At 32.9% G+C, this 24010-nt stretch overlaps 1 protein-coding gene across 1 annotated transcript; it reads left to right on the forward strand.

Moving 5' to 3' along the window:
• Positions 1-5684: 5684 nt before the first annotated feature.
• Positions 5685-20095, forward strand: LOC132749689 (UBX domain-containing protein 4-like; the record flags this gene model as incomplete). Its single annotated transcript, XM_060739544.1, has 7 exons — positions 5685-5849; positions 11269-11374; positions 11916-11944; positions 14774-14892; positions 15496-15671; positions 19389-19512; positions 19969-20095. Coding segments are annotated over exons 1-7 (763 nt in total), but the record flags the coding sequence as incomplete, so codon positions are not given.
• Between the last annotated feature and the right edge of the window lie 3915 nt (positions 20096-24010).

Consider the following 24010-nt stretch of genomic DNA (forward strand, 5'->3'; position numbering starts at 1 on the left):
TCAGGATCATTTTCAACAAAGACCACAGAGTGCAGACCGGTGAAGGGTTTTCTTCGCCATAAGGAATGGCATTGCTGTTTAAGAAATGCCTGAACTATCATCACAATGTGATGATCTATGATGGGTTAAGTTAGACTTAGTTGGAAATAAGTCCTAGTCATTGGAGGGTACTACAAATTCCCAAGACCTAGTCCCAAAAAGCTTTCTGGAATTCGCAAAATCACCTGAAAAGGTAAAAAAAAAAAGATTTAGAAATATCTGAGTGGGCACTTGAACCTTCCGAAAATGGACTCGGACACTTCCAGTCCATCCCAGTCTTCTAAACACCCTTCCTTATATATACACATATCATAGAAACTTCCATCGATGCTTACCTCACCCAAATGGTCAACTTACCTACTCGAGGAAATAATATCCTTGATATATTCCTCACTACAAATTCCACTCTAGTTAACCAGGTCCATATCCTCCCAGGCATAAATGACCACAATATTGTTGAAGTGCAAGAGTTACCAAAAGCCTCAGGTTACGAAGACAAATGAAAAATATTCTGCATTTAGGATAAAGGAGTTATAGGAAAATTTCTCCGATGCTTTTAACTCTCTTACTGAAAAATGGTTTCCATAGAAAAAACTTCGTTTAGGGATCACCATCCCTGGGTCAATCAATATATCAAGATCAGAAAAAGAAACCGGGCCTTTAAAAGGGTTAATAAATCAGGATCATCTTCCGATCGTAAAAAGTTTCTTGACATGAAACATCTAGTGCGGAAACAGGTTAAAGAATCATATAACCAGTATCTTGAAGTCATCCTGAAGCCCAAAATGGTAAAATAATATGTACTCCTTAATCAGGAAACATCTACCGTCCCCCATAAAGTATGAACATGAATTTCACGTTGATATGATGTCTCAAAGGCAATTAATTATCATTAAGCAATTTCAGTACGTATTTAGCCCCCAATCTGCCTTTCTCTTGCGTCCTAAAATGAAGCCTAAGCATAGTCAATCCGTTCCTTCTGTACTAGATATCCAAATAGGAGCAAAAGGGATTGAGAAACTCCTAAATAATATAAACCCTAATAAAGTCTTTGCCTCGGACAAAATAAAACCAATTAATTTCCTTACACTTTTCAAAGAACTTTCTCCAATTCAAGATTGCTTTTCAAAAGTCCATCGATGAAGGCTCATTGCCATCCCAATGGAAATCTGGCCAATTATAAAATATGAAAAACAAGATCACCAAGGAAAGGCGGCGTTCAATGAACCCCCATATGACCCAGCAACAAGAACCAATGGCAAGGAGCCCAGGCGGACCCCAAACATAAAAAGGATAGGGCAACGACACGTTAAACATAAAATGATAAATAATTTGTAACTGATTAGGAATTCAAAGAAATAATAATAGGCCCACAAAGGGGAAGGGGGTAGAAGACCGGGGGAAGGGGGGGGGGTTAATCAAAGAAATAAAAACTAGAGGCAATGGGGAAGATACTTACCGTAGACGAGAAAACAACAAGGGACACAAGCAAAAGTGTCACCAAAACAGTATGAAACAACAAGCCAATTTCCTGAACATGTGTTTTATGTAAGGTTATGGAACACATAGTTTCCCCTTGTTAAACACTCTTGTTTAATACTTCACCAACCATAACATCCTTTATCATCTCCAGCATGGTTTCAGGGAAAATGGTTATGTTATACGCAACTTGTTAAATATGTTGATAAAAGATCTGGTCACTTCATTATATAAGAAAAAAAACAAGTAGATCTGATTCTTTTAGATTTCAGTAAAGCTTTCGATAAGGTCAGGCATGGGAAAGTATTGCTGAAAATACATGACTATATGTTATTTTGTAAAATTGATCAAAAGTTTTCAAGATAACAGGCTGTGCACAGTCTGTTGAGCTAAATGGCAGCAGCTCAAACCCCATCCCAGTATCATCAGATATCCCAAAGCCTAAGTTCTAAGACCCCCTCCTATTTTCCCCCGATATAAACGACCTCCTATAAAACATAAATTCCCAGGTCCGCTTGTTTGCAGACGATACTGCAATATACATTGTTCTGACATCTGCAAACCAATCAGTCACCCTCCAAAATGACATAAATCAGTTAAAAAGTGGGAGTTAGAGTGGGATGAGTTTACCCCTTCAAGTGTCAAGTTATCCACGTCACAAAAAGAAACATCCTATACCAACACAATACAGGCTGTCAAGTGGTCTCACACCAGAAAGTCAGTAAAAAAAGTAGAAACATTTTTTGCCAAAAAGTAGGAAAATAGTAGGAAAAAGTAGGAACATTTACCAAAAAGTTAGGAATATTTAGCTGTCTAACCTCATTAAATACATAATGATTTGTATTGTTTGATTTTATAAACCTGTCATTTGCATACTTAATGTACGGTCAATGCACACAATATATTAAACTTCGATAATAATCGGTAAATTTTGTGAGATGCAAATTTAATATGTTTCTATGAAATAATTACACTGACCTTTATAGAGTAATAGAGTAAACTACTAGTTTATAATTATTGAATGTCCTGTGTGTTGTTAGATCGAGACCGCGTATGTCCTTAATTTTCTTATTTATAACTATTTTCAAAATTATTGAAGCTATGCTTGTTTTATGTTGTTCTTATTGTTTTAATGTGTTTTGCGCTAACTTATATTGGTGAAATAGAGAAAAACAGAATCCCTAAAGAAAGCCCAAGAAGACTATATTCTTTTGAATAACATGGTTTAAGAATTAATGTTTAAATTTCATTCCGAAAAAAAATCAATCAATGTCATTTCAATACCGTAAAAGACTATGCAAAACGAGACAAATCAGTGTTTTTAAGTTGTTACATATCCGTGTAGACAATTTTGCAAGCACTTTGCCATTTTCATTAAAACATGCTTCATAAATAAATAAAGAACAGGTCTAAAAATAATGACAAAAGTAGTGATCAAACCATATAGACCTCTCATATATTAGGTAACCTTTTAAAATATTGCGGATGTGACGAGAACCCCATACGAGTTAGTATGACTTTTTAAACATTAGTTATAATATAACTATTATGCGAGGATGTGGACGGGCGTGGACGATAACTTGCAATTTCCATTACCGTCCATGAACAAGCTCAATAAAACCGAGCCTGCAACATTTTACAATTTTGCCTTGTTGGGCTTTCTTCAGGGCTTCTGTTTTTCACTATTTCATTGTCACATCCGTGTTATTTGTGCCGTGTGGCGGCTGTAAAAAGTCTCCCCGTACATTTAATCAACGATGTTATATTTTCGATCCTTGAAGATCGTTCAGCACGACATTATTGTTGTGTATACATTTTATATGGTATTTTTTAGTTTCTTGTATTTGGCCTTTTCAATTTGGGTGGTTCCAGTATTCCTACTTGAAAACTGCATAATCACCCTTAGGATATGTTACCTGCTTTTCATCTATCTATCTATCTATCTCTGGATACTGCCAAGTCCTCTTACGAGTGTTAAAGGCAGGAATTTAGTGCACGTCGGATTGTTAGTAAAAGGTGAAAAGAAAAGCTAAAAAAGAAAAGTCCAAACATTGACATGCTTGGAAGCGAGACTGAAAATGTATTCTAGTCATGGTTAAAATGTTAATAGTGAAACAAGATGATAATTAAGAGATAAAATAGTTTAAAAACACTGGGAGTAAGAGTAGTACTGCAAACCCACCACTGCCTGTTTGAACTGACTCAGGTTGGACAGGGTGGCAATGTTACTAGGAAGTTTATTCCATAGTATAATGCTATGAGGGAAGAAAGAGTACTTATGGTAGTCAGGGGATACCTGTATTTGGCGTAGGGATAAGGGATGCATATGTCTGGTTAATCTATGTGGGGTTTGAACATAAGTTGGGAGATTAATTGCAACTAGGTTATGGTATATCTTATAAAACATTATCAGTCTAGTACAGTCCAATCTGCGATGTTCAAGGGATCGCCAGCCCAGTCCTTCCTGCATGGCTGTGACACTAGAGTGAGGGGAATAATCCCTTTTTACCCATCTAATTGCGCGTCTCTGGATCATCTCAACTTTGTCAATATTGGTTTTAGTGTAAGGAGACCAAATAGTTGAGGCATATTCAACCTGTGGGCGGACCAGGGACTTGTATGCTAGTTCTTTCACTTTCTCATTTTTAGTAATGACATTTCTTTTAATAAAGCCAAGGGATCTGTTTGCATTGGAAGTTATTCGAGATATATGTGTATTAAATTTAAGGTCAGCAGATATATCTAGTCCGAGATATTTAGCATTTGTAACAGACTCTAGGACTTGGCCATGGAGCATATATTTGTGTTTAATTATGGTTTTATTTTTGGTGATATGGATGACTTGGCATTTTGAAGGGTTAAACTAGCTCCATGTCCCACTGCTTCTCCCACAGAACCATATTGTCTAGATCATGTTGGAGAGTTGGGGGGTCTGAGGAGGAGTTGATGGTTAAGTATACAGCGGTGTCGTCTGCAAATAATCTGACTTGGGATTTAAGGACAGAAGATGGTAGCTTGTTGATATATAGAAGGAAACAAAGGGGCCCTAGGACAGAGCCTTGGGGCACTCCAGAGGTAACTGGGACTTCAGATGAGCAGTCACTATCCACAACTACTGTCTGTCTACGGCCAATAAGGAAGGACTGTATCCAGTTTATAATTTGAGGACAAACACCATGTTCTTGAAGGGTATCTAAGAGTTTAAGATGGTTTACTTTATCGAATGCTTTGGAGAAGTCAAGAAGTATGAGATCTGTTTGTTTGCCATTTGAAAGGTTGTTCACAAGGTAATCAGTAAGTTCAATGAGTTGTGTCTCACATGATCGTCTTTCTCTGAATCCATGCTGAAGATCAAAGAGTATGTTGTGGGTGGTAAAGTGAGAGGATAGTTGAGAGGCAACTATGTGTTCAAGTGTTTTACAGAGGATGCATGTAAGGGAAATTTGGCGATAGTTTTCTGGATCACTTGTATCACCCTTTTTATAGACAGGGCATACGTTTGCACGGGTCCAGTCATTGGCAATATTACCAGTGGTCAGGGATTTTTGGAAAAGAACTGCAATGATGTCAACAAGCTCTTCTCTCAGCTCCTTCAGGACAATTGGTCTAATGTGGTCAGGGCCGGCAGATTTGTTGGCATTGAGGTTGGCGAGGAGCTTTAGTACACCTGCCCTACTGATGATGATGTCAGCCATTTGTGGGTACTGACAATACTTTCTGGGATCCATGAGTCTCAGTTTTTGTATACATTGATCTTTAAGTGTGTCTTTTGACGTCTAATCGGTGATATGCAGGCTTCATAACCTCAGATCCACTTTCAAAATTCCATTTTATTTAGTTTCGCCCATTGTTTTCTCGTTTAGGGCACACGCTTTCTTTTACTTGGGGACCATACGCCGCTTGTCATGGAATGACAGTACTGTGTCACGTTGAAGGTTCCATGATAACCGCCGTACGAACACATCTGCGGATGTTTCCAAATTCAAAATTTCACCATTTTAGTGTTTAAATGTTGAATCTGCTTAAGCCGGTGCTAGGGGGCGTGGACGGTAACTTGCAATTTCCATTACCGTCCATGAACAGGTTAATCAAACCGAGCCTGCAACATTTTACAATTTTGCCGTGTTGGGCTTTCTTTAGGGATTCTGTTTTTCACTATTTTAAGTCGTTCGAGTTTTAGAAAGGCCACGTAATTTTTCATAACTTCCTGTTTCAAAAAAACCCCAACTTTTGCTTTTAAAATATCAAAATGAAGTGGTTTGATGGGAAAATACCAGATGCAATTCAAGTGTCGAAACGAAATGGATCTTTGTTTATGGTTTATGTATATGGTAAGCAATAAAGTTCTGGGTATGACGTATAAATTTTCATTGTAATACATTTTCGCGACATATGCCTTATTCTCATCGATTCGTGACTTTCAATCAATCTGTGACCTTAATGTTTGTCACAGACACTTGTGCAGTGACGTTTTCTGAAAACTTTAAATGTCTAAATCGCCACTCGATTCGACAATAAAATCAAATGTTAGTAGAATCTACTTAATAAAAAAGTTATTTAAAAAGCGGTCTCACTAAAAAGCGTCCCGAAGAAATTTAGCGTCCTGAAGCGTCCCGAAGCATTATTGTTAATTTAAACAGTCAGAAGGGTTATATTTATTGTAAATGAGCTATAATATGAAAAAGGCAAAGCCTCAAAGCGAGCTCGATGTACTTTTAACGTGAAATAGTATGAAATAATCCCTCATTTTTATTTCAGATGCAGTGACGAGTGCGTGTGACATCACACGTACTGTGTTAAATATGGCTCCGCCCCTGTCGTTAAATGAATAATTAACAAGTTTTGAAAACTTTAATAAAACTTTGTTTGTTTATTTTATTTCACTCTATAATTTTTCAAGCTAAATAAAGATTATTAAAAGTGAAATAAATGTAAAACTTAAAACGTTTGCGACATTAAAATAGCGTACTTGATTTGATTGTTTTGCACATGCTGTTTGGGGCTACATTGTGACGTCAGGTAAACAATACTTTAAACGTCTGTACAGCGTTAACGACTGAATAAAAGATATTGGTGTTCAGATTCATTTTCTTAGTTAGACCATTTTCTTTCATTCTAGATAGTTTTCACAACAAAATTCGACAAAAAAAATGTTTTTATTTATCAGATTTTTCAAACAAAATGGCGCCTTCAATTTTCATTTTACATTTTCCGTTTTAAAACTGTCATTCGATATTTTATACACAGCTTCTGTTATTCTGGTTCCCTGTCCAATTATGGTTCCCATAGATGTGCGCGGGTGACCAGTCTGCACATCCGTTTTCAGTCAGAATTCCTCAGTTTTTATCGTCATCTTTAAATTCGAAAAGTTGCGATGTGTCCAATTCGGTACTTTGGACGAAAGTTTTCAAAACCATCACTTAGCAGGTACTCGCGTTACCGTAAAGCTCGCTTTGGGAGCAGGCCCTTTGGGCCAGCTCATCGAGCTCGCTATTATTATGTACTGAGGTATTTATGGCAGAAAAAATAATCTTAATTAACATTTTTTCTATTTATATGAATAAAGGAAGTGGCCAAAAGTTCTAGCCGTAAGTGAGTCACGTACAACTAGCCAGGACACACTGTATTGGCTAGCGGTACGGCACTTTTCAAAATTATATGGAAGTCGAAAATGCATATATTATTTTATGACTTTAAGCGAGGATTTTAACCAAGAAACAGCAATTGTCCTAGCGTCTTCACTTTAATAAAGATGCTCCGCTATTTTGTAAAAAAATGAATGCGAACAAGCCTTCTATAATCTATTTTGATAAAAGTGTTAAAGTTGCATGTTATTAGTTATAAGGTACTTGATTTTCATGCTTATGATTTGTTGTTTTATTTGTATGAAAGATGAATTGTTAAATCATTTTTGTTAATTAAGCACATGAATCGAATAAATAATGATCGGAGGGAAAGAAGGAAAGAAAGAAATAAATACAAAGAATACTGAAAAAACAACGAAAAGCAAAAATAATTTAATAATTTTCAAATACAGTAGATAAATTATACCGAACATAACAGCACAATCAATTAATTAGCCTTAATTAAAGCTACCTAGGGACTGACAATAGAATTTTAGAATGCGTTTCACGGAACATGCAAACTTTCCTTAAGTAATGATTCAATACATAATAATATACATTATTTACAATAAATAGCATCCACCATGATTTACGTAATAAACGACAACAATCTGTTTTTATTCTTTATAAACATTTATACTTCGCAAATATATGCAAGGCTCAGGTCGTGAATTGGTTGGACTGTTACATATTAGAGTCTGCAATCTTTTAACTTTATTGAGACTTGATGGTATACGGTATTTTTTCATATATGTAAAAATTGTTTTGAAAATAGTTTTATCGTTGTAACAGATGTCCAATTCGTGTTTAAATTGTAAAATATTTTTGATAGAGTATTTACAGGGGCGTATCACATTGGGCAGGATCTGACCCCCAAGCGTCTGTGTATGACGCAACGAAACAACAGTATATTCAGTCAAAATCAGTTTTAATGGGCCAGACATAGACTATATGTCCGCCATTTTGAAAACAGTATGCCATCATTTAAAGCCTGGTAAAAGGTGTTACACTTTCATGTTTTCATGTTTCAGAAATTTCTACAACTTATTTTTCTTAATTTTAAATAACAAGAAGTTCTATCATTACCTTGTAACTCAAAATTTATTTTTTCAACAAACAAGAACATTTAGAAAATGATGATTGTTTCAGACGTATGTACAAATTTAGTGGACTCTTGTTGCATTTTGTAGAAATTTGTAAAATATTGTTCTATTTGAAGTAAAATTCTAGAGATTTAGAATATTTTGCACAAAAACCTTATTGTTTAGGTGTATGAATAAAATATGTCAATAATGACCAATTTTAACACTGGTCACATGAAAATATGCCATTACCGTGACATAAGTGATGAGGCGGAATTAGTGATGTTGAGTATAACAGGTGTAAGATAAAATCACAATAAATATGTTAATCTTATAAACCATTTGATGATCTCATTACTTTTTAATGTTGAATGAAATTAGGTGGAAATCTCTTATGATTTAATAACAGCGATTTTTTTCCCTGAATTGTGAATGGGTCCGGTACCATAAAAATTGTGAAAAAAAGCGTTGTTTCTTAACAAATTGTGAATTTTTAATTAAGATTGTTAATATCTTATTAAGCAGTAAGAACATATAATTTTTTTAACGTAATATTTACTGTTACGAGACATTTTGAATGATGTTTACAGAAATTACCAGACGCTTGTTTCAGTATTGATTCGTCCCTAGAAGTTTCGTATTTAAACAGTACGAAAATTTAAAGGGCGAATGCACCGGAAATCATGGTTGGCTAAACGCATTTTAAGATAAACAAAGCACAACAGGCAAAATTTTAGCATCATTATGAGAAGAGAGGAAATAATACGTTATTAAAGGCTTAATTAATCAGAATTGTGAAATTTCATCAGAATTGTGAACGGCTCCGTCGGACCCAGTCTGAAAATTGTGAAGGTCCGTTTGTGATTGTGAATGGGTCCGTTATTCGGTACCACTTATATAGGGGAAAAAATCGCATAGATTTTCAATATATAAACCAAATCTTTCTTTATAAATGTTAAATTAGTAAATGTGTGTATTTAGTACCACTATAATATGTATGCAAATGAAATGGTGGTGTTCAACCTATCAGCGAAGCGTTACAAGTGTTTCTGAGTATCTTGTCTGCCATATAGAGAATAACATGCTACTGTCTTTTGATATCAATTTTATCAGGCGAGGCTGATATGGGCTAGAAAGGGCGAGGATTGCCGAGCCCTTTCTGCCTATATCAGCCGAGCCTGATAAAATTGATATCAAAAGACAGTAGCATGTTTTTCTATTTATCATGTTACACATAAAAACTGCCAAAATTACAAAATACTCTACTTTTAAATACCGAATTTCGTAGAAAGGGGCATTTTTGTCCAAAGAAAAAATTCTTGAAAAACAAATTCCTCCGCCCCTGAAACTTAGAATTTGTAAATGGCGGCCATGTTTTCTTTCGACTCGAGATTATTTCCTGCGATAAAAGATACAACAGAATGTAACACGATAAAATTCTTACCTTTAAACATCGATCCAAAATATCCCTAAGAATCACATAAACTTTACTGCACTTTGTGTCGTGAATTGTCAAATTCAAAAGTTCACGATAATTTCAATCAAACAAAAGTCAAATCGGCAATCAAACACAAGCTACACAAACATGCCTCTTATTTTTTAAACGAAACAATTTGTTCACTTATTGAATAAAAATCCAGCGCAATAAAGTAAACATTTACAAATACAAGTTCTCAAATAAAATCGTCTAGCCTGTTTACATGATTACATGTATAGTATGACGTGAACATCGATGATGTCATTTGCAATATAAATTATGACGTCACTTTATTGAGTTGGTGCTTAACTATTCGCTATCTAATTTATTCGTAATTGAAATCGAAATTGAAATAATAAACAAATAAATATGGCATCTTGATTCAAGACTTGTAAGGGTATGAGATTACATTGTAGAATTCACATGCTGATGAAAATGAGAATATAAGCAATTGAAAAAAGTCCGTTAAAAATGGGCGGGGCTTATTTTTGATATCAGGTTACTGACCTGATATCAAAAATAATTATCAGGCAAGTGTTATCGGGCAGTTACCATAGCAGTTGCATGATAAATTTTGTTACTCTTTAATCAGAGCTGTTTCTACCTTATGCCCATTCAAGGGTACATAGTGAGTAAACTGACCTGTGAAAGTTAAAATAACTTTACGTTTTGCCATAATTCCTTTCAATGAATGATAATTCACTTAAGTGGCCCTGGCAAATAATTCTGTTAATATCCATTGGTATTTACCTGTAATGTTAGATTTATAAAAAGAGGGAGAGGGGGCAGTCTTTGTATTATTATAGGAGATTTATATTTTATCCTTAACATTTTCCATTATCAACAGTTACTGCTGGTTAGTCTTTTAAAATATCTGAGTATAATGCTTACAGAAATGCAAAAAATTATTTAGAGTGGTCAGATAACATCAGTGCTCACCATAAACATGTATCTTATTAAACAAGAGCTGAAAGTAAGTTAGCATGCTAAACTATTCTCAGTGCTTGATAGAAATGGGGCATAACATTGTAAGAAAAAAGCTTGATACAGTGATCTCCTGCTGTGTGCAGGTTGGGGGCATAATGGTGAACAAGTGTACAAAGTTTCAAAGCCATATGTCAATGGACTTCAAAAATATTTGTTGTGGTATGCAAACTTTAACGTAAATTCTAAGTCGAAAAAGGGGCATAATTCTGTCAAAATGCTTGATACAGTTATCTCCTCCTGTGTACAGGTTTGGAGCATAATGATGAACAAATGTACAAAGTTTCAAAGCCATATGTCAATGGACTTTGAAAATATTTTAGGTGGTACGCAAACTTTAACTTATTAAATAAAATAAGTGGTTACGCTGATGCTGACGCTAAATTTTAAAAAGTGGGTACAGCACCCGCTAGTTTTGATTAAGTGTGTAAAAGTTTAGGCGGCTGTGTACACTCAACCTATAGTTCTAAAACTGTATTGTTTTATTGAAATGAATACAGTAAAGGCTAAAATATGTGGGAACACTTATTCCAGGTATATATACAAAAGTATGCCCTGTTTTTTCAAATTTCAATTTTTTCAGGGAAAGATGATATGTCACAACAGATGAACAGTACATGGGACAGCGAGACAGTGTCTAAATGCCTGGAAGAAAATGGTGCCGTTGCTGTCAAGATTGAAAGTACTAGGTTAGTCAATTGTTTATAGATTTTTTTAAATTTATTTGCTATTTAAATGGAAAAAAAAAAACCAGCAAACCTAAAAGCTATAAATATTGGTTCAAAAATTTGTTTATATTAAGTTCATAAATACAATTTTAAATTAAAAAAAAACGACAATGATCTCTTATTTATAAGTCTAATTTGAAGATTTGATTATGCTTAAGTTTTGTTTGTTTGGTACATGGGTCAAATAAATTCATTTTGATTCTGTTTCATAATGTTTTCATTTGTGCTATTGTAACAAGTCATTTGTTCATTTGACTATGTCAAATGATGTCCCATGAGTTTGTGATGTGGATTTCTAATTAATGACTTATATACCAGTACTTAATTGAATGTGATAGAATGTGTATTTAAAAAACAACTTTTTGTGTATTAAATAAAAACTTTTTCAACAAATGCTGATACTCTATGGTGAAATAGAAAAATTTGTATTTGTCATAGAAAAAATAAAGACTTAATAGTTATCGTTTTCCAGTGTAACACCGTTTTGTTTTTATAATTTCAGTGAAGAGTGTAAATTCTTTTCCCAGATCTGTATCCTTTTCTGATGTGAAAACAACCGTAACCCTAAGTTGTAGAAACATTTATTAACTTGACTATTCAAAGAATAGTAGGGCTATTCTATTCACTTAGTCATGTGTATTTGCATAACATTTTAGTTAAAGTTTTGCATGCAACTTTTTGTATAACAATATGTGTCATCAACCACTTAAGATATTTGCTTGTATCTTCACACACTTGTGTATGTGAGATCATAAAAGGAGGTCACTACATAAGGCCAATAAATCTAGCATGGTTTATGACAAAATTATTACCCTTCATGAACTAATATTTTTAGCTCACCTGTCACAAAGTGACAGGGTGAGCTTTTGTGATCGCTTTTCGTCCGGCGTCCGTCCGTCCGTCGTCCGTCCGTAAACTTTTACTTTAAATGACATCTCCTCACAAACCACTAAGCCAATTTCATCCAAACTTCACAGGAATGTTCCTTTGGTGGTCACCTTTAAATATTGTTCAAAGAATTTAATTCCATGCAGAACTATGGTTGCCATGGCAACCAAAAGAAAAAACTTTAAATATCTTCTTTTAAAAAACCGAAAGAGCTAGAGCTTAGATATTTGGCATGAAACATCTTCTAGTGAGTGTCTACCAAGATTGTTCAAATAAAAGCCCTGGGGTCAAAATTGGCCCCGCCCCAGGGGGTCATTGATTTTCCCTATATGCATATAGTAAAAACTTAAAAAATCTTCTTTTAAAGAACCCAAAGAGCTAGAGCTAAGATATTTAGCATGAAACATCTTCTAATGAGTGTCTACCAAGTTTGTTCAAATAAAAGCCCTGGGGTCAAAAGTGCCCCGCCCCAGGGGGTCATTGATTTTCCCTATATGTATATAGTAAAAACTTAAAAAATCTTCTTTTAAAGAACCAAAAGAGCTAGAGCTATGATATTTAGCATGAAACATGTTCTAATGGGTGTCTACCAAGTTTGTTCAAATAAAAGCTCTGGGGTCAAAATTGGCTCCGCCCCGTGGGGGTCATTGATTTTCCCTATTTGTATATAGTAAAAACTTAAAAAATCTTCTTTTAAAGAACCAAAAGAGCTAGAGCTAAGATATTTAGCATGAAACATGTTCTAATGGGTGTCTACCAAGTTTGTTCAAATAAAAGCTCTGGGGTCAAAATTGGCTCCGCCCCGGGGGGTCATTGATTTTCCCTATATGCATATAGTAAAAACTTAAAAAATCTTCTTTTAAAGAACTCAAAGAGCTAGAGCTAAGATATTTAGCATGAAACATGTTCTAATGGGTGTCTACCAAGTTTGTTCAAATAAAAGCCCTGGGGTCAAAATTGGCCCCGCCCCAGGGGGTCATTGATTTTCCGTATATGTATATAATAAAAACTTAAAAAATCTTCTTTTAAAGAACTCAAAGAGCTAGAGCTAAGATATTTAGCATGAAACATCTTCTAATGGGTGTCTACCAAGTTTGTTCAAATAAAATCCTTGGGGTCAAAATTGGCCCCGCCCCAGGGGGTCATTGATTTTCCCTATATGTACATGTATATAGTAAAAACTTAAAAAATCTTCTTTTAAAGAACTCAAAGACCTAGAGCTAAGATATTTAGCATGAAACATGTTCTAATGGGTGTCTACCAAGTTTGTTCAAATAAGAGCCCTGGGGTCAAAATTGGCCCCGCCCCGGGGGTCATTGATTTTCCTTATATATGTGTATATCAAAAACTTAAAAAGTATTCTTTGAAAAAACCTAAATAGCTAGAGTTAAGATATTAAGCATGAAACATCTTCTAGTGAGTGTCTACAAAGTTTGTTCAAATAAAAGCCCTAGGGTCAAAATTGGCCCTGCCCTGGGGGTCATTGATTTTCCTTATATGTGTATAGGAAAAACTTAAAAAACATCTTTGAAAAAACCCAAATAGCTAGAGTTTAGATATTAAGCATGAAACATGTTTTAGTAAGTGTCTACAAAGTTTGTTCAACTAAAAGTCCTGGGGTCAAAACTGGCCCTGCCCCAGGGGTGTCATTGTTTTTAACTATATGTGTATAGTAAAAACTTAAAAAATCTTCTTTAAAAAAACACAATGAGCTACAGCTTAGATGTTTAGCATGAAACATCTTCTAATGGGTGTCTACCAAGTTTGTTCAAATAAAAGCCCTTGGTTAAAATTGGCCCTGCCGGGTGTAGGGGAGGGCAGATCATTGTTTCTCATTATAAGTGTGTACATCATGAAACGTCTTCTTATAGGTGTCTTCCAAGTTTGTTCAAATAAAAGCCCTGGGGTTTAAACTGGCCCCGTTCCGGGGGCCTACATACAGGTGAGCGACCTTAGGGCCATCATGGCCCTCTTGTTTGTTAAAGTTTTGCATGTCCCTCAAAATTACTGAAGGTTTTTACTTTAAACCTATAACATGTCTTGATGATCGTTTTGCAAGGCTCATAAATCTGACATGGATTTTGAATCTTAACTGGAGGTCACTATCAAATGTCCATTATTCTTGGCATGGATTCTGACAGGTTTATTGTCTTCTGTGAACTAGAAAATTCTTGGTTAAAGTTTTGCATGGAAGGTACTGTTTTGTTTATATCCATTTGAAACTTAATGCATGTCTTCAGGATCATAATTGGAGGTCACTGCCAAAGGCCTGTAAATCTAGGCTTGTTGACATAGAAAAATATTTGGGCCCTTTTTAATTATATAAATTTTTTGGTCATCATCCAAGATTCATGCTTTGTCATGTATGTCATGTCAAAAAACCTCAGTGAAGTCTCTATAGATTTACAGTGCTGGCCTATATATCATGAAAATATAACAGAATAGATCTATAGTCCTTGAAATATTGCCTAGATCCTGTAGTGGTTGTGCCATCTGTATTCTGTATAGGAGAAGGGGGAGTTCCACTTGAGGTGATAGGAGGGCATGTACAACCTGACGAGTTTGTAAACAAGTTAAAACAAGTGGAACAGGTAAGAAACAGAACAATTTTGCTTTTTATCTGATTCTTGAAATTCATTAGAAATATTATGAAAAGTTGCAAAGGAAATTGTTCATGTTTAATAAATGAATTAACTATTAGATAAGTGCAAAATGTAGACTCATAGTGAATATTTTAATGTGTAGATTTAATAACAGGCTTAAGCTTTCTATATCATTTATTGGCTATATAAGTGGAATAGATTGTCATAAAGTGAACATATGTTCCATGTATCATACATGTACTTAATTATATTGATTGTCTACATGAACTTGTCGTTAATTATTTCTGGCAAATGTTTCACTGCATGTATATGTATGGTAGTATAGATTAAACAAAAGTGTGCAATAATCACAATTGTAAGTATCAAACTTACATATGAGAATAATAATTGATCTGTGACAAATATTTTGTAAAACAGTTACTGACTGTTTGAATGATAAAGGTATTTTCAATTTACAGCAATTGTGATTGATAATTCTCTTCAAACTTTGATTCATGTACAGACTACTAGTATTCAGGTCAGTTCAGAAATAAAAATGTTATAGTTATTATATGTACTCTTAGATTTTTCTTTATTACTTTATACAAAAAGATGCATGCTGCGCAGAAGTCCAGTAATACCCCACCCACACCAAACACAGGCCAGCAGACTGCATCGTCACCTACAGATGGGCAGGTAAATCCACCAGGTGCAAGTAATGAGGCATCAACTTCACAGACAGGAGCAAGTGGTGACCCTGCTGTTCCATTAGAAGAAAAAGTTGAACGGTAATGAATTTTAATCTGTTTTTAGCTCGACTATTCGAAGAATATGAGAGCTATTGTAGTCGCCCCGGCGTCGGCGTCCGCGTCCGCGTCGGTGTCTGCGTTGGTTAAAGTTTTTTGTAAATTCAAATATCTCAATTATTGCTTGAGATATTCAATTGAAACTTACAATACTTATTTATAGTAGCAATGTACATCAGATTGACAAGTTGGATAACTCTGCCTACAATATTGACAGAATTATGCCCCTTTTTAACTTAGAAATTTTGGTTAAAGTTTTATGTAAATTCAAATATCTCAATTATTGCTTGAGATATTCAATTGAAACTTACAATACTTATTTATAGTAACAATGTACATCAGATTGACAAGTTGGACAACTCTGTCTACAATATTCACAGAATTATGCCCCTTTTTAACTTTGAAATTTTGGTTAAAGTTTTTTGTAAAGTCAAATATCTCAATTATTGCTTGAGATATTCAATTGAAACTTACAATACTTATTTATAGTAACAATGTACATCAGATTGACAAGTTGGACAACTCTGTCTACAATATTGACAGAATTATGCCCCTTTTTAACTTAGAAATTTTGGTTAAAAGTTTTTTGTAAATTCAAATATCTCAATTATTGCTTGAGATATTCATTTGAAACTTACAATACTTATTTATAGTAACAATGTTACATCAGATTTGACAAGTTGGATAACCCTCACCTATAATATTTATAGACTAATGCCCCTTTATAATTTAGAAATTTTGGTTAAAAGTTTTTTTTTTGTAAAGTCAAATATCTCAATTATTGCTTGAGATATTCAATTGAAACTTACAATACTACTTATTTATAGTAACAATGTACATCAGAATTGACAAGTTATGGACAACTCTGTCTACAAATATTCACAGAAATTATGCCCCTTTTTTAACTTTGAAATTTTTTTTGGTTAAAGTTTTTTGTAAAGTCAAATATCTCAATTATTGCTTGAGATATTCAATTGAAACTTACAATACTTATTTATAGTAACAATGTACATCAGATTGACAAGTTGGACAACTCTGTCTACAATCTTTACAGAATTAGCCCCTTTTTTAACTTAGAAATTTTGGTTAAGTTTTTTTGTAAATTCAAATATCTCAATATTAGAGATATTCATTTGAAACTTTACAAACTTATTTATAGTAACCCAATGTACATTCAGAATTGACAAAGTTTAGATAACGCCCCCTCTACCCATAAATTTACGACGAATGGGCCCCTTTAAATAACTAAGAAATTTTTTAAGTTTTTTTGTAAAGTCCAAATATCTCAATTATTGCTTGAATTATTCCGCAAATTGAAAAATTTTACAAATAATTTTTTTTATAGTAACAATTACAACAGTTTTGCAAAAAATTGCATAACTTCTGTCTGCAATAATTTTGCCAGAGTTTTTTTGGCCCCCTTTTGAAAACTTAGAAATTTTGGTTAAAAAAGTTTAAAGGTCTTCAAAGATATTTTACTTTGAAACTTTACACATGTACTTTAGGGTCATAATTTTGGGAGAGTCATAATTGTATGTCACTGAACCAAAGTTTCCACTAACTCTACTCGCATTTAGGCTGATTCATCTCCCCTTTCCTACTTAGTCTTTTAGGTTTAATGTTTTACATGCCAAGTTTTACATTCTCATAAGTATTAAGAGATATTTATTTAAAAACTTCACATATGCATTAAGAATTTAAAAATTGTAGGTCACTGACCCAAGATCCATAATTTCTATCTTGCAATTTAGGCTGATTTTTCTCCCCTTTTTCAACTTAGAAATTCATGGAAAAGTTTTGCTTTGAGTAAAGCTGTTTATCTGTCCATAACTACTGAAAGAGTTTGTGTGTTTTTGGGACATTATTATGCATTATTAATATTAAGAGTGATTTACTTGATAAAACATCTAAATAACAAGCCTTTGTACCTTTTCGGTCAATTTTTTATGTTTATAATGTATTCATAGGTAACTAGCATTATTTATACTCAATAAACACTCTTGTGAAAATTTTTGAAAAGTCGAGCCAATACTTCTCCTCCGACAGTTTTCTTGTTTTTATTCTAACAATACCGGTACATTGTTTAAAAATTAAGCTGTACTCTCTATAATAGAATCTTGCCGTAAAATTTTGAATTTGATTTTATTCAGACATTGGATGGACAGGTCCATGAAAAGCATGCTTTGTTTTGCCTTGTTGTCTGTAGAGAATAGTAAGCTATAAATCTTATTAGACTAGAGCTTAGACTTGAATAAAACCTGTGGAATATAAAAGCTTGCCTTTGATGTGTTAAAAATATGACCTGAAATGTTCAAAGGTCAAATCTCAATATTTAAGGCTTTTAACATTAACACAGAATATTGCTTTAACATCGTTATTTATGAACAGATGACACAATTATCTTATTGGCTTACTAGGAAAGACTAGTAAAAGAGAAATTACTTTACAGAAAATTCTTTTCCCTAAAATTTTTTTAAAGTGAAACCCATAAAGTTTTTCCAGTCGATTCAAAAAAAACATGGGTTTGTAAAGCTTTTTTGGGTCCATTTTTTTTAATGTTTTTTTTGCTGCTAACTACGGGTTGGGAAAATTTTTGTTTAAAACTTGGTTATAGGGAAATTTCCCTTGCCCCCTGGGGTCAAATTTACTTTACATATTTAAAAAAGAGAATTTTTTTTTTTTGGGGGGAAAAAAACAAAAGGGTTGGAAATAAAGATGACAATGTTAAACAGGGGGTATGTTTTTTGGGAATTGCTCAAACAGTGTGATTACACTTTTAAGGGGAAAGTTTTTTTTTTATCTTTTTAAGGGGAAAAAGGGATTTTTAAAAATGGAAAAGAAAAAGCAAAAAGGGCACAAAAAGAATTTAGGGGGTAATAAGTTTCTTCTGATGAAGAATGTTGAGCCACTTATTTGTTTTTTTTTGATAACCTAAAAAAAAAAAATTTTAAAAATTTTGTCTTGTTAAGCATTGTTGTTTACAAATCAAAAAACAAGAAACAACAACAATAAGAACAAGCCCACAGGTCTAATTAAAATAAGTGGAAAAAATTTGTTTCTTTGCTTTGCCAACCAAGCTTGAAAGGAAAAAGACCATAAGGGAAATTCAACAAATAAACCAGGGAGGTCATTAATAATTTGACATGATGGGGGTGGGGTTTACGTGTGGGTTATTTCCCTGTGGCAGCAACAATTAAATAAGAATTAGGCAAAATTTGGTTTTTACTTCTTCAAATTTGAGGTTGCCATTTTTATGAAAAAATTTAAAATCTCGCTGAGCAATTTACCCTTTTGGTTTGAGAACAAAGATTTTTTTAATAGTGTTTTGTTGTTTTCTAACAGCAAGGTTAAATTCATTGTGAAGTCTTACATTTGGAAAGAATTGATACAGTTGTTGTGAATAGGTCAAAACTGGTTATTGCAGTACAGTGTGTTGCTTTTTTCAGTGTTTGCATGATATTTAAAGTTTATAGAGTGGAGATGCGGGGTCTCTATGATTTAAAAAAACTTTTTAAATATATTAGAAGCTTATAGAAATAGGCAATTGAAAAAAATGACCTGCTATGTGCTTATTTACAATAAAGAAGTATTAAAAGTATTGAAAAACAAAAATATTTCTTACTACAGAAAAGTCGAGAGAAGAAAATTAAAGAGAAGAAAAGTTAGGATCTGATTTACAGAAGTTAAAAACAAACCCAGCAAGAAAACACAGATGAAAGAATTAAAAGAACAAATGAGGAAAAAGAAAAAGAGGAAGAAAAGAAAAGCTAAAGAGAAAATAAAGACAACAAATTTGCCAGAGATAGGTTACAGAAAAAACTTTGTATTTTTTATTATTTAGGATGTTAAGATCTGTATAGTTTCTTTGAAAGATAGCATTAAATATTACTATTAGTTTTGTCATGCTTATGGTTGGTGATTTCCATTTTACCCAATGATAGTGAATATTAAATGAAAACATGCCTTTTTTATACACTGAAAATTCAGAAATTAAATGTTTTGAGGCCTGGCTGTCTGTTTGTAAGCAATTTTTGTTTTGCACTTTACTTTTGGGACAGATCAAAGGAAAATTCAAACTAATTGGCAAACATATTTTAACCATAATAAGACGATGTGGAGAAAGTCCCAGGTTAGGGTGCCTCGGGTCAAGGTCACGCTAAGTCATTACGAAAAGAATTTCTAAAAAAAAAAATGTTTTGTTCAGTAAATCTTTTGAAAAAAAAGTTATTAGGCAGTTAAATTGAAGTTTTGTGTAAATACAAGTTTACATTGATTACAGGAAGAGAGACAGGTAAAGTTTTACGAAGGAGAAACAAGAGAAGAGATCAAGCTGCTGAAGAGAAAGAAACGCGAGAAAGTTAGTGGAGGCAACAGAGACTTGCTGCTGCAGAGGAGGCAAGAAAAAGGTGAGGCTTGTCAAGTGGAGAAGTTGTTTTATTACAACAATAAGAAAAAAACAACAAATATTGAGAAGAAATGTTTAGTTTTATGAAAGTGGTAAATTTTCTTATGGAGACAATTTCTTTAGCATAAAAAAATCTAAAGTTTTTTAGTAAAAAAAAAGAATATTGGTTCTAAATTATGTAGGCCTGGGGTGTCATATAGTAAGAAAAAACAACATACAGTGCTATATTTACGTGGAAAAATCATATCAATTATTTATTGAGGACAGCATAAGCTTAGTAGTAGTACAACCGTAATATAATTGCAAAAGTGATAGCTTCATTGACAGCTAAAATAAAATGAATTAGCACTGAAGAAAAAAGTCCATGTTTTTGGAAATTGTTGGTTGGGGAGCTTATGATACAAGCTATATAGGAAAGTTTGTTATAGAATTACTAAAAATGGGAAAGAAATTGTGTGTTTTTATGAAGTTCAATGAGAAGTTAAAAACAACAACACCAAAAATTTTGATTTAAGGGGAAAAATAAAAACCACCCTTTTGGTCATGTTACAAGGAAGGAAAGGGAATTTAAAATATTGTAATAGGTGATAATTATAAAATTCATTTCTGTGTTTGATATTATTTTGAATTTATTTAATATGTTAGTTTTTAGTTTCCCTGGTTTACTAGGAAAGAATAGGTTGTTTAGGGGAATTATTGAATTAATTTTTTTGTAGTGAGACAGCTAGAATCCCAGGTGAGACTGCCAGAATGGTTTTTCCATCAGTTACACAGAGTTACCCTTCAACTGGGAAACCTCTGCAAAACTTTACAACAAGTCCCCATTACAACAGGTTAAACCCTTAATATAACTGACACTTTTATTTATGAGGGAAGATAATAACTTATAGAAAATATTTAAAAATAAAAAAAGGGATCCAATGCAGGTTTCTTAAAGTTTTTTGAAAAAGCTTTTAAGTGGGGACTTTGGAAGATAAATGAATTTTGTTTGAAAGAACAACTACTTATAATACCCCCCAAATTTCAAAATAACTCCCTGAAAAAATGAATTCCTGCTCACCCTTTTTTAGATTTGAAATAACCCTTTGTTCATTATCAAAAAATTTAAAAAAAAACTTGAACCCATATGTTTTGACAAGCAGAAAAAAAAAAAAAAAGAAATAAAGATAACTCAACACTATTCAATAACTTTTCTTGTTTAAACTAAACCCTTTTTAAAAAATTATTTGTGGCCCCAATCAAATTAAATTTGTTGATTTTGTAAGGAATTTAATGGTAAAAAAAATAATTGATTAAAACTGCAACACAAATAACTAAAATTTTTTAAAAAATATTTTTGTTTTTGTTCAGTTGGAGGTAAATATTTACGTATTTTAGAGTTCAAAACCCTAAATTGAGATTTTTTATAAGCCCTAATTATAAATTTTGGTAATTTTAAATTTTGTAAGAGAAGGACAAAAAATTGTCACAATACTGTCCAACATTCCCAAAACGACGTTTTACTGAAAAGATATGTCAAGGTCATTTTCTGACCTTGAACTTGCAGACCAACAGCCTGTTTTGATAGCCCCTTCAGTAAAGTGAAATACACATATTTAAAAATATTAGAAATTTATACTTTCCACTTTTTTGTTTTCTCAAGTTTTTGTGGTGAATGTTTCAAAGCTCAGAAAAGATTTTTCTTTGAAATCAAATCGAAAAAATTTGATTAAGTCTTGTAAAAAAATTTTAATGTCACTATTTTTTTCCAATGTTTACCAATGGTATGAAATTTATTTTTTTTTATTTTAGACGAGTGGTTACAACTAAGACAAAGGCCCCTTTCTTCTTCATCGACATCATAAACAATCTGGTGGAATGGTCTCCCTTATATTAATCTTCCCTTTTTTTTTTTCTTATGGAACTTTTTGTACTCTTTACTTGTTTGGAGGTGGAAATAGTTGATAGCCCCACCAGGGAGCTTCTGCTAAGTCAATCTTCCTCAATCTCACAGCCACAGACGTCAACCAAAAGCCTAACAGACCTACCACGTAAGTTATGTCATAAAAACTTTTAATTCATTGTGAAAAAGGAAGCATCCAGCTAGTGTACAGAAATATCGGTGTTCTACTCAGGTTGCAAATTAAAAAAGGGGCAACCTGAAAGGTTTCCTTCCTTTCCCACCAGTAAATAATGGGGAAAGTGGCCATATGATTCGTTACTGTAGTTGGTTTGGGAACGATAAAAAAAAAAAACAAAAAAAACCTTTTATTTGTCTAGAAAACCCCCTCTGTGTTGAAGGTTTTGGCACTTGCCTGTTTACACACGTGGGTTCAAATCTGGGCAAGGGATTTTTAAGATTTTATCCCATTTGGATTTGATAAGTTAAGAAAAGCAATACAAACTAACTTTTCGAATGGTTTTAATGCTTTACTGGGGTGGTCTGTTTAATATTTACTGCAATCAAAAAGTATAAGTTAAATTACTTTTGTTTAATCAGGGTAAAAAAGTTTAAGGTGAGTGAAAATTTAATTGACTAGTACTTTGGCCCGTTTTTTGTTAAATTTAAATTTCTGTAATTTTTTATCTGAAATTCTGTTTTATTATCTTGAATAAAATTAAAGTATGAATTTTCCATATTTTCGCTTAAATGTAAAATGTGTTTGTAAAATAAAAGGTTATACACATATGTTTTTGGACTTTTAAAATAAAATAAAAATTAAATTTGAATTGCAACAATTTTTGTATTTGCCTGACACAACAGCTCCAAAAAGCCAAAAGAAATTGTTTTGTTTTTATTCTTGTTTGAATTAAAAAAAATTTTTTATTAACCATAGAAAAATTATACTGCCAAATTAAAAACCTTGTAATATACTCCTGCCAAACATAGCCTTTTTTCAAAATTATAGAAATTTATTTGTATAAAGCAAATGTAATTGAAAAAGTTTTACCGAATGTTTATATATTTAAACTTTCTTTCCTATAGACGGCATACAAAGACGAGGTGGGAATTACTTTGGGCCCGCCCCGGAAGGTTTTTTTTTAACCCAAACAAAAAAAAAAAAGGACGGCTGGGCTGACTTGAGGGGAATGAGATGAAATGAATAAAATTCCACGTAACAACGGCAACTCCGACGCCAAACAGTTATTGAAAACCACAAAGGTATAACGAACAATGTCAATGATTTTTTAGTTTGGATTTTATTTTAAAACATGGGAATAGAAGTGTCTGTTAAATTACTTCTCATATATAACAAACAAGTATTAAATTTAGATCCCAACATTTTTCTGTTAACCTACATTTAAGCAAAAACTACACTATTTCTTGTGATTATGGAACAAAAGCCTGATTTGATGGTGGGTAAAAAAAAGGCAAGTTTTGAATCAAAATGGTTAACTTTTCTGGAAATTTGGTGCTTATCAAAACCAGTTCCCATCGCTTAGAAGATCCCAACTTTTTAACATTTGTAAAAAAATATGTGAATTTAGTTTAAAAAATGTGCGAAATTGTATTGTTTTATTATGTCTGTGTTTTGTGAGGGAAATCCATGGTTCTTGGGTTCAGCTCCAAAGGTGTTCCAGTTGTGAGGGGGAAGTGCACCTTAAAATATCATGGAAAAATTAAATATGGGTTTTTTTATTTTGGCCAATAAATTTTAACATGTTGGCATATTTTGTGTCAGAAAGTTGTATTAATTTTGAAAAAAAGGGCTTATCAATAATTAAACTTTTTGTAAACTGTTAATTTTTGTGGAGTTTTTTTAAAACAATTGGTACTGTAGAGTATTATTTATGTTTTACCAGTTTTTTTTTAAAGCAGCATACCTTACAGATTCATACTAAATTTTGTATGAAAATTTTGAAAAATATATTAAAAAGCAAAATATTATGAAGTGAATAAGGAAGTTGTTAAATTATTACATTTGCAAACAGCAAA

Source organism: Ruditapes philippinarum, unplaced genomic scaffold (assembly GCF_026571515.1).
Source record: "Ruditapes philippinarum isolate M1 unplaced genomic scaffold, ASM2657151v2 ctg6164_1_1_1_1, whole genome shotgun sequence".
Classification (NCBI taxonomy): domain Eukaryota; kingdom Metazoa; phylum Mollusca; class Bivalvia; order Venerida; family Veneridae; genus Ruditapes; species Ruditapes philippinarum.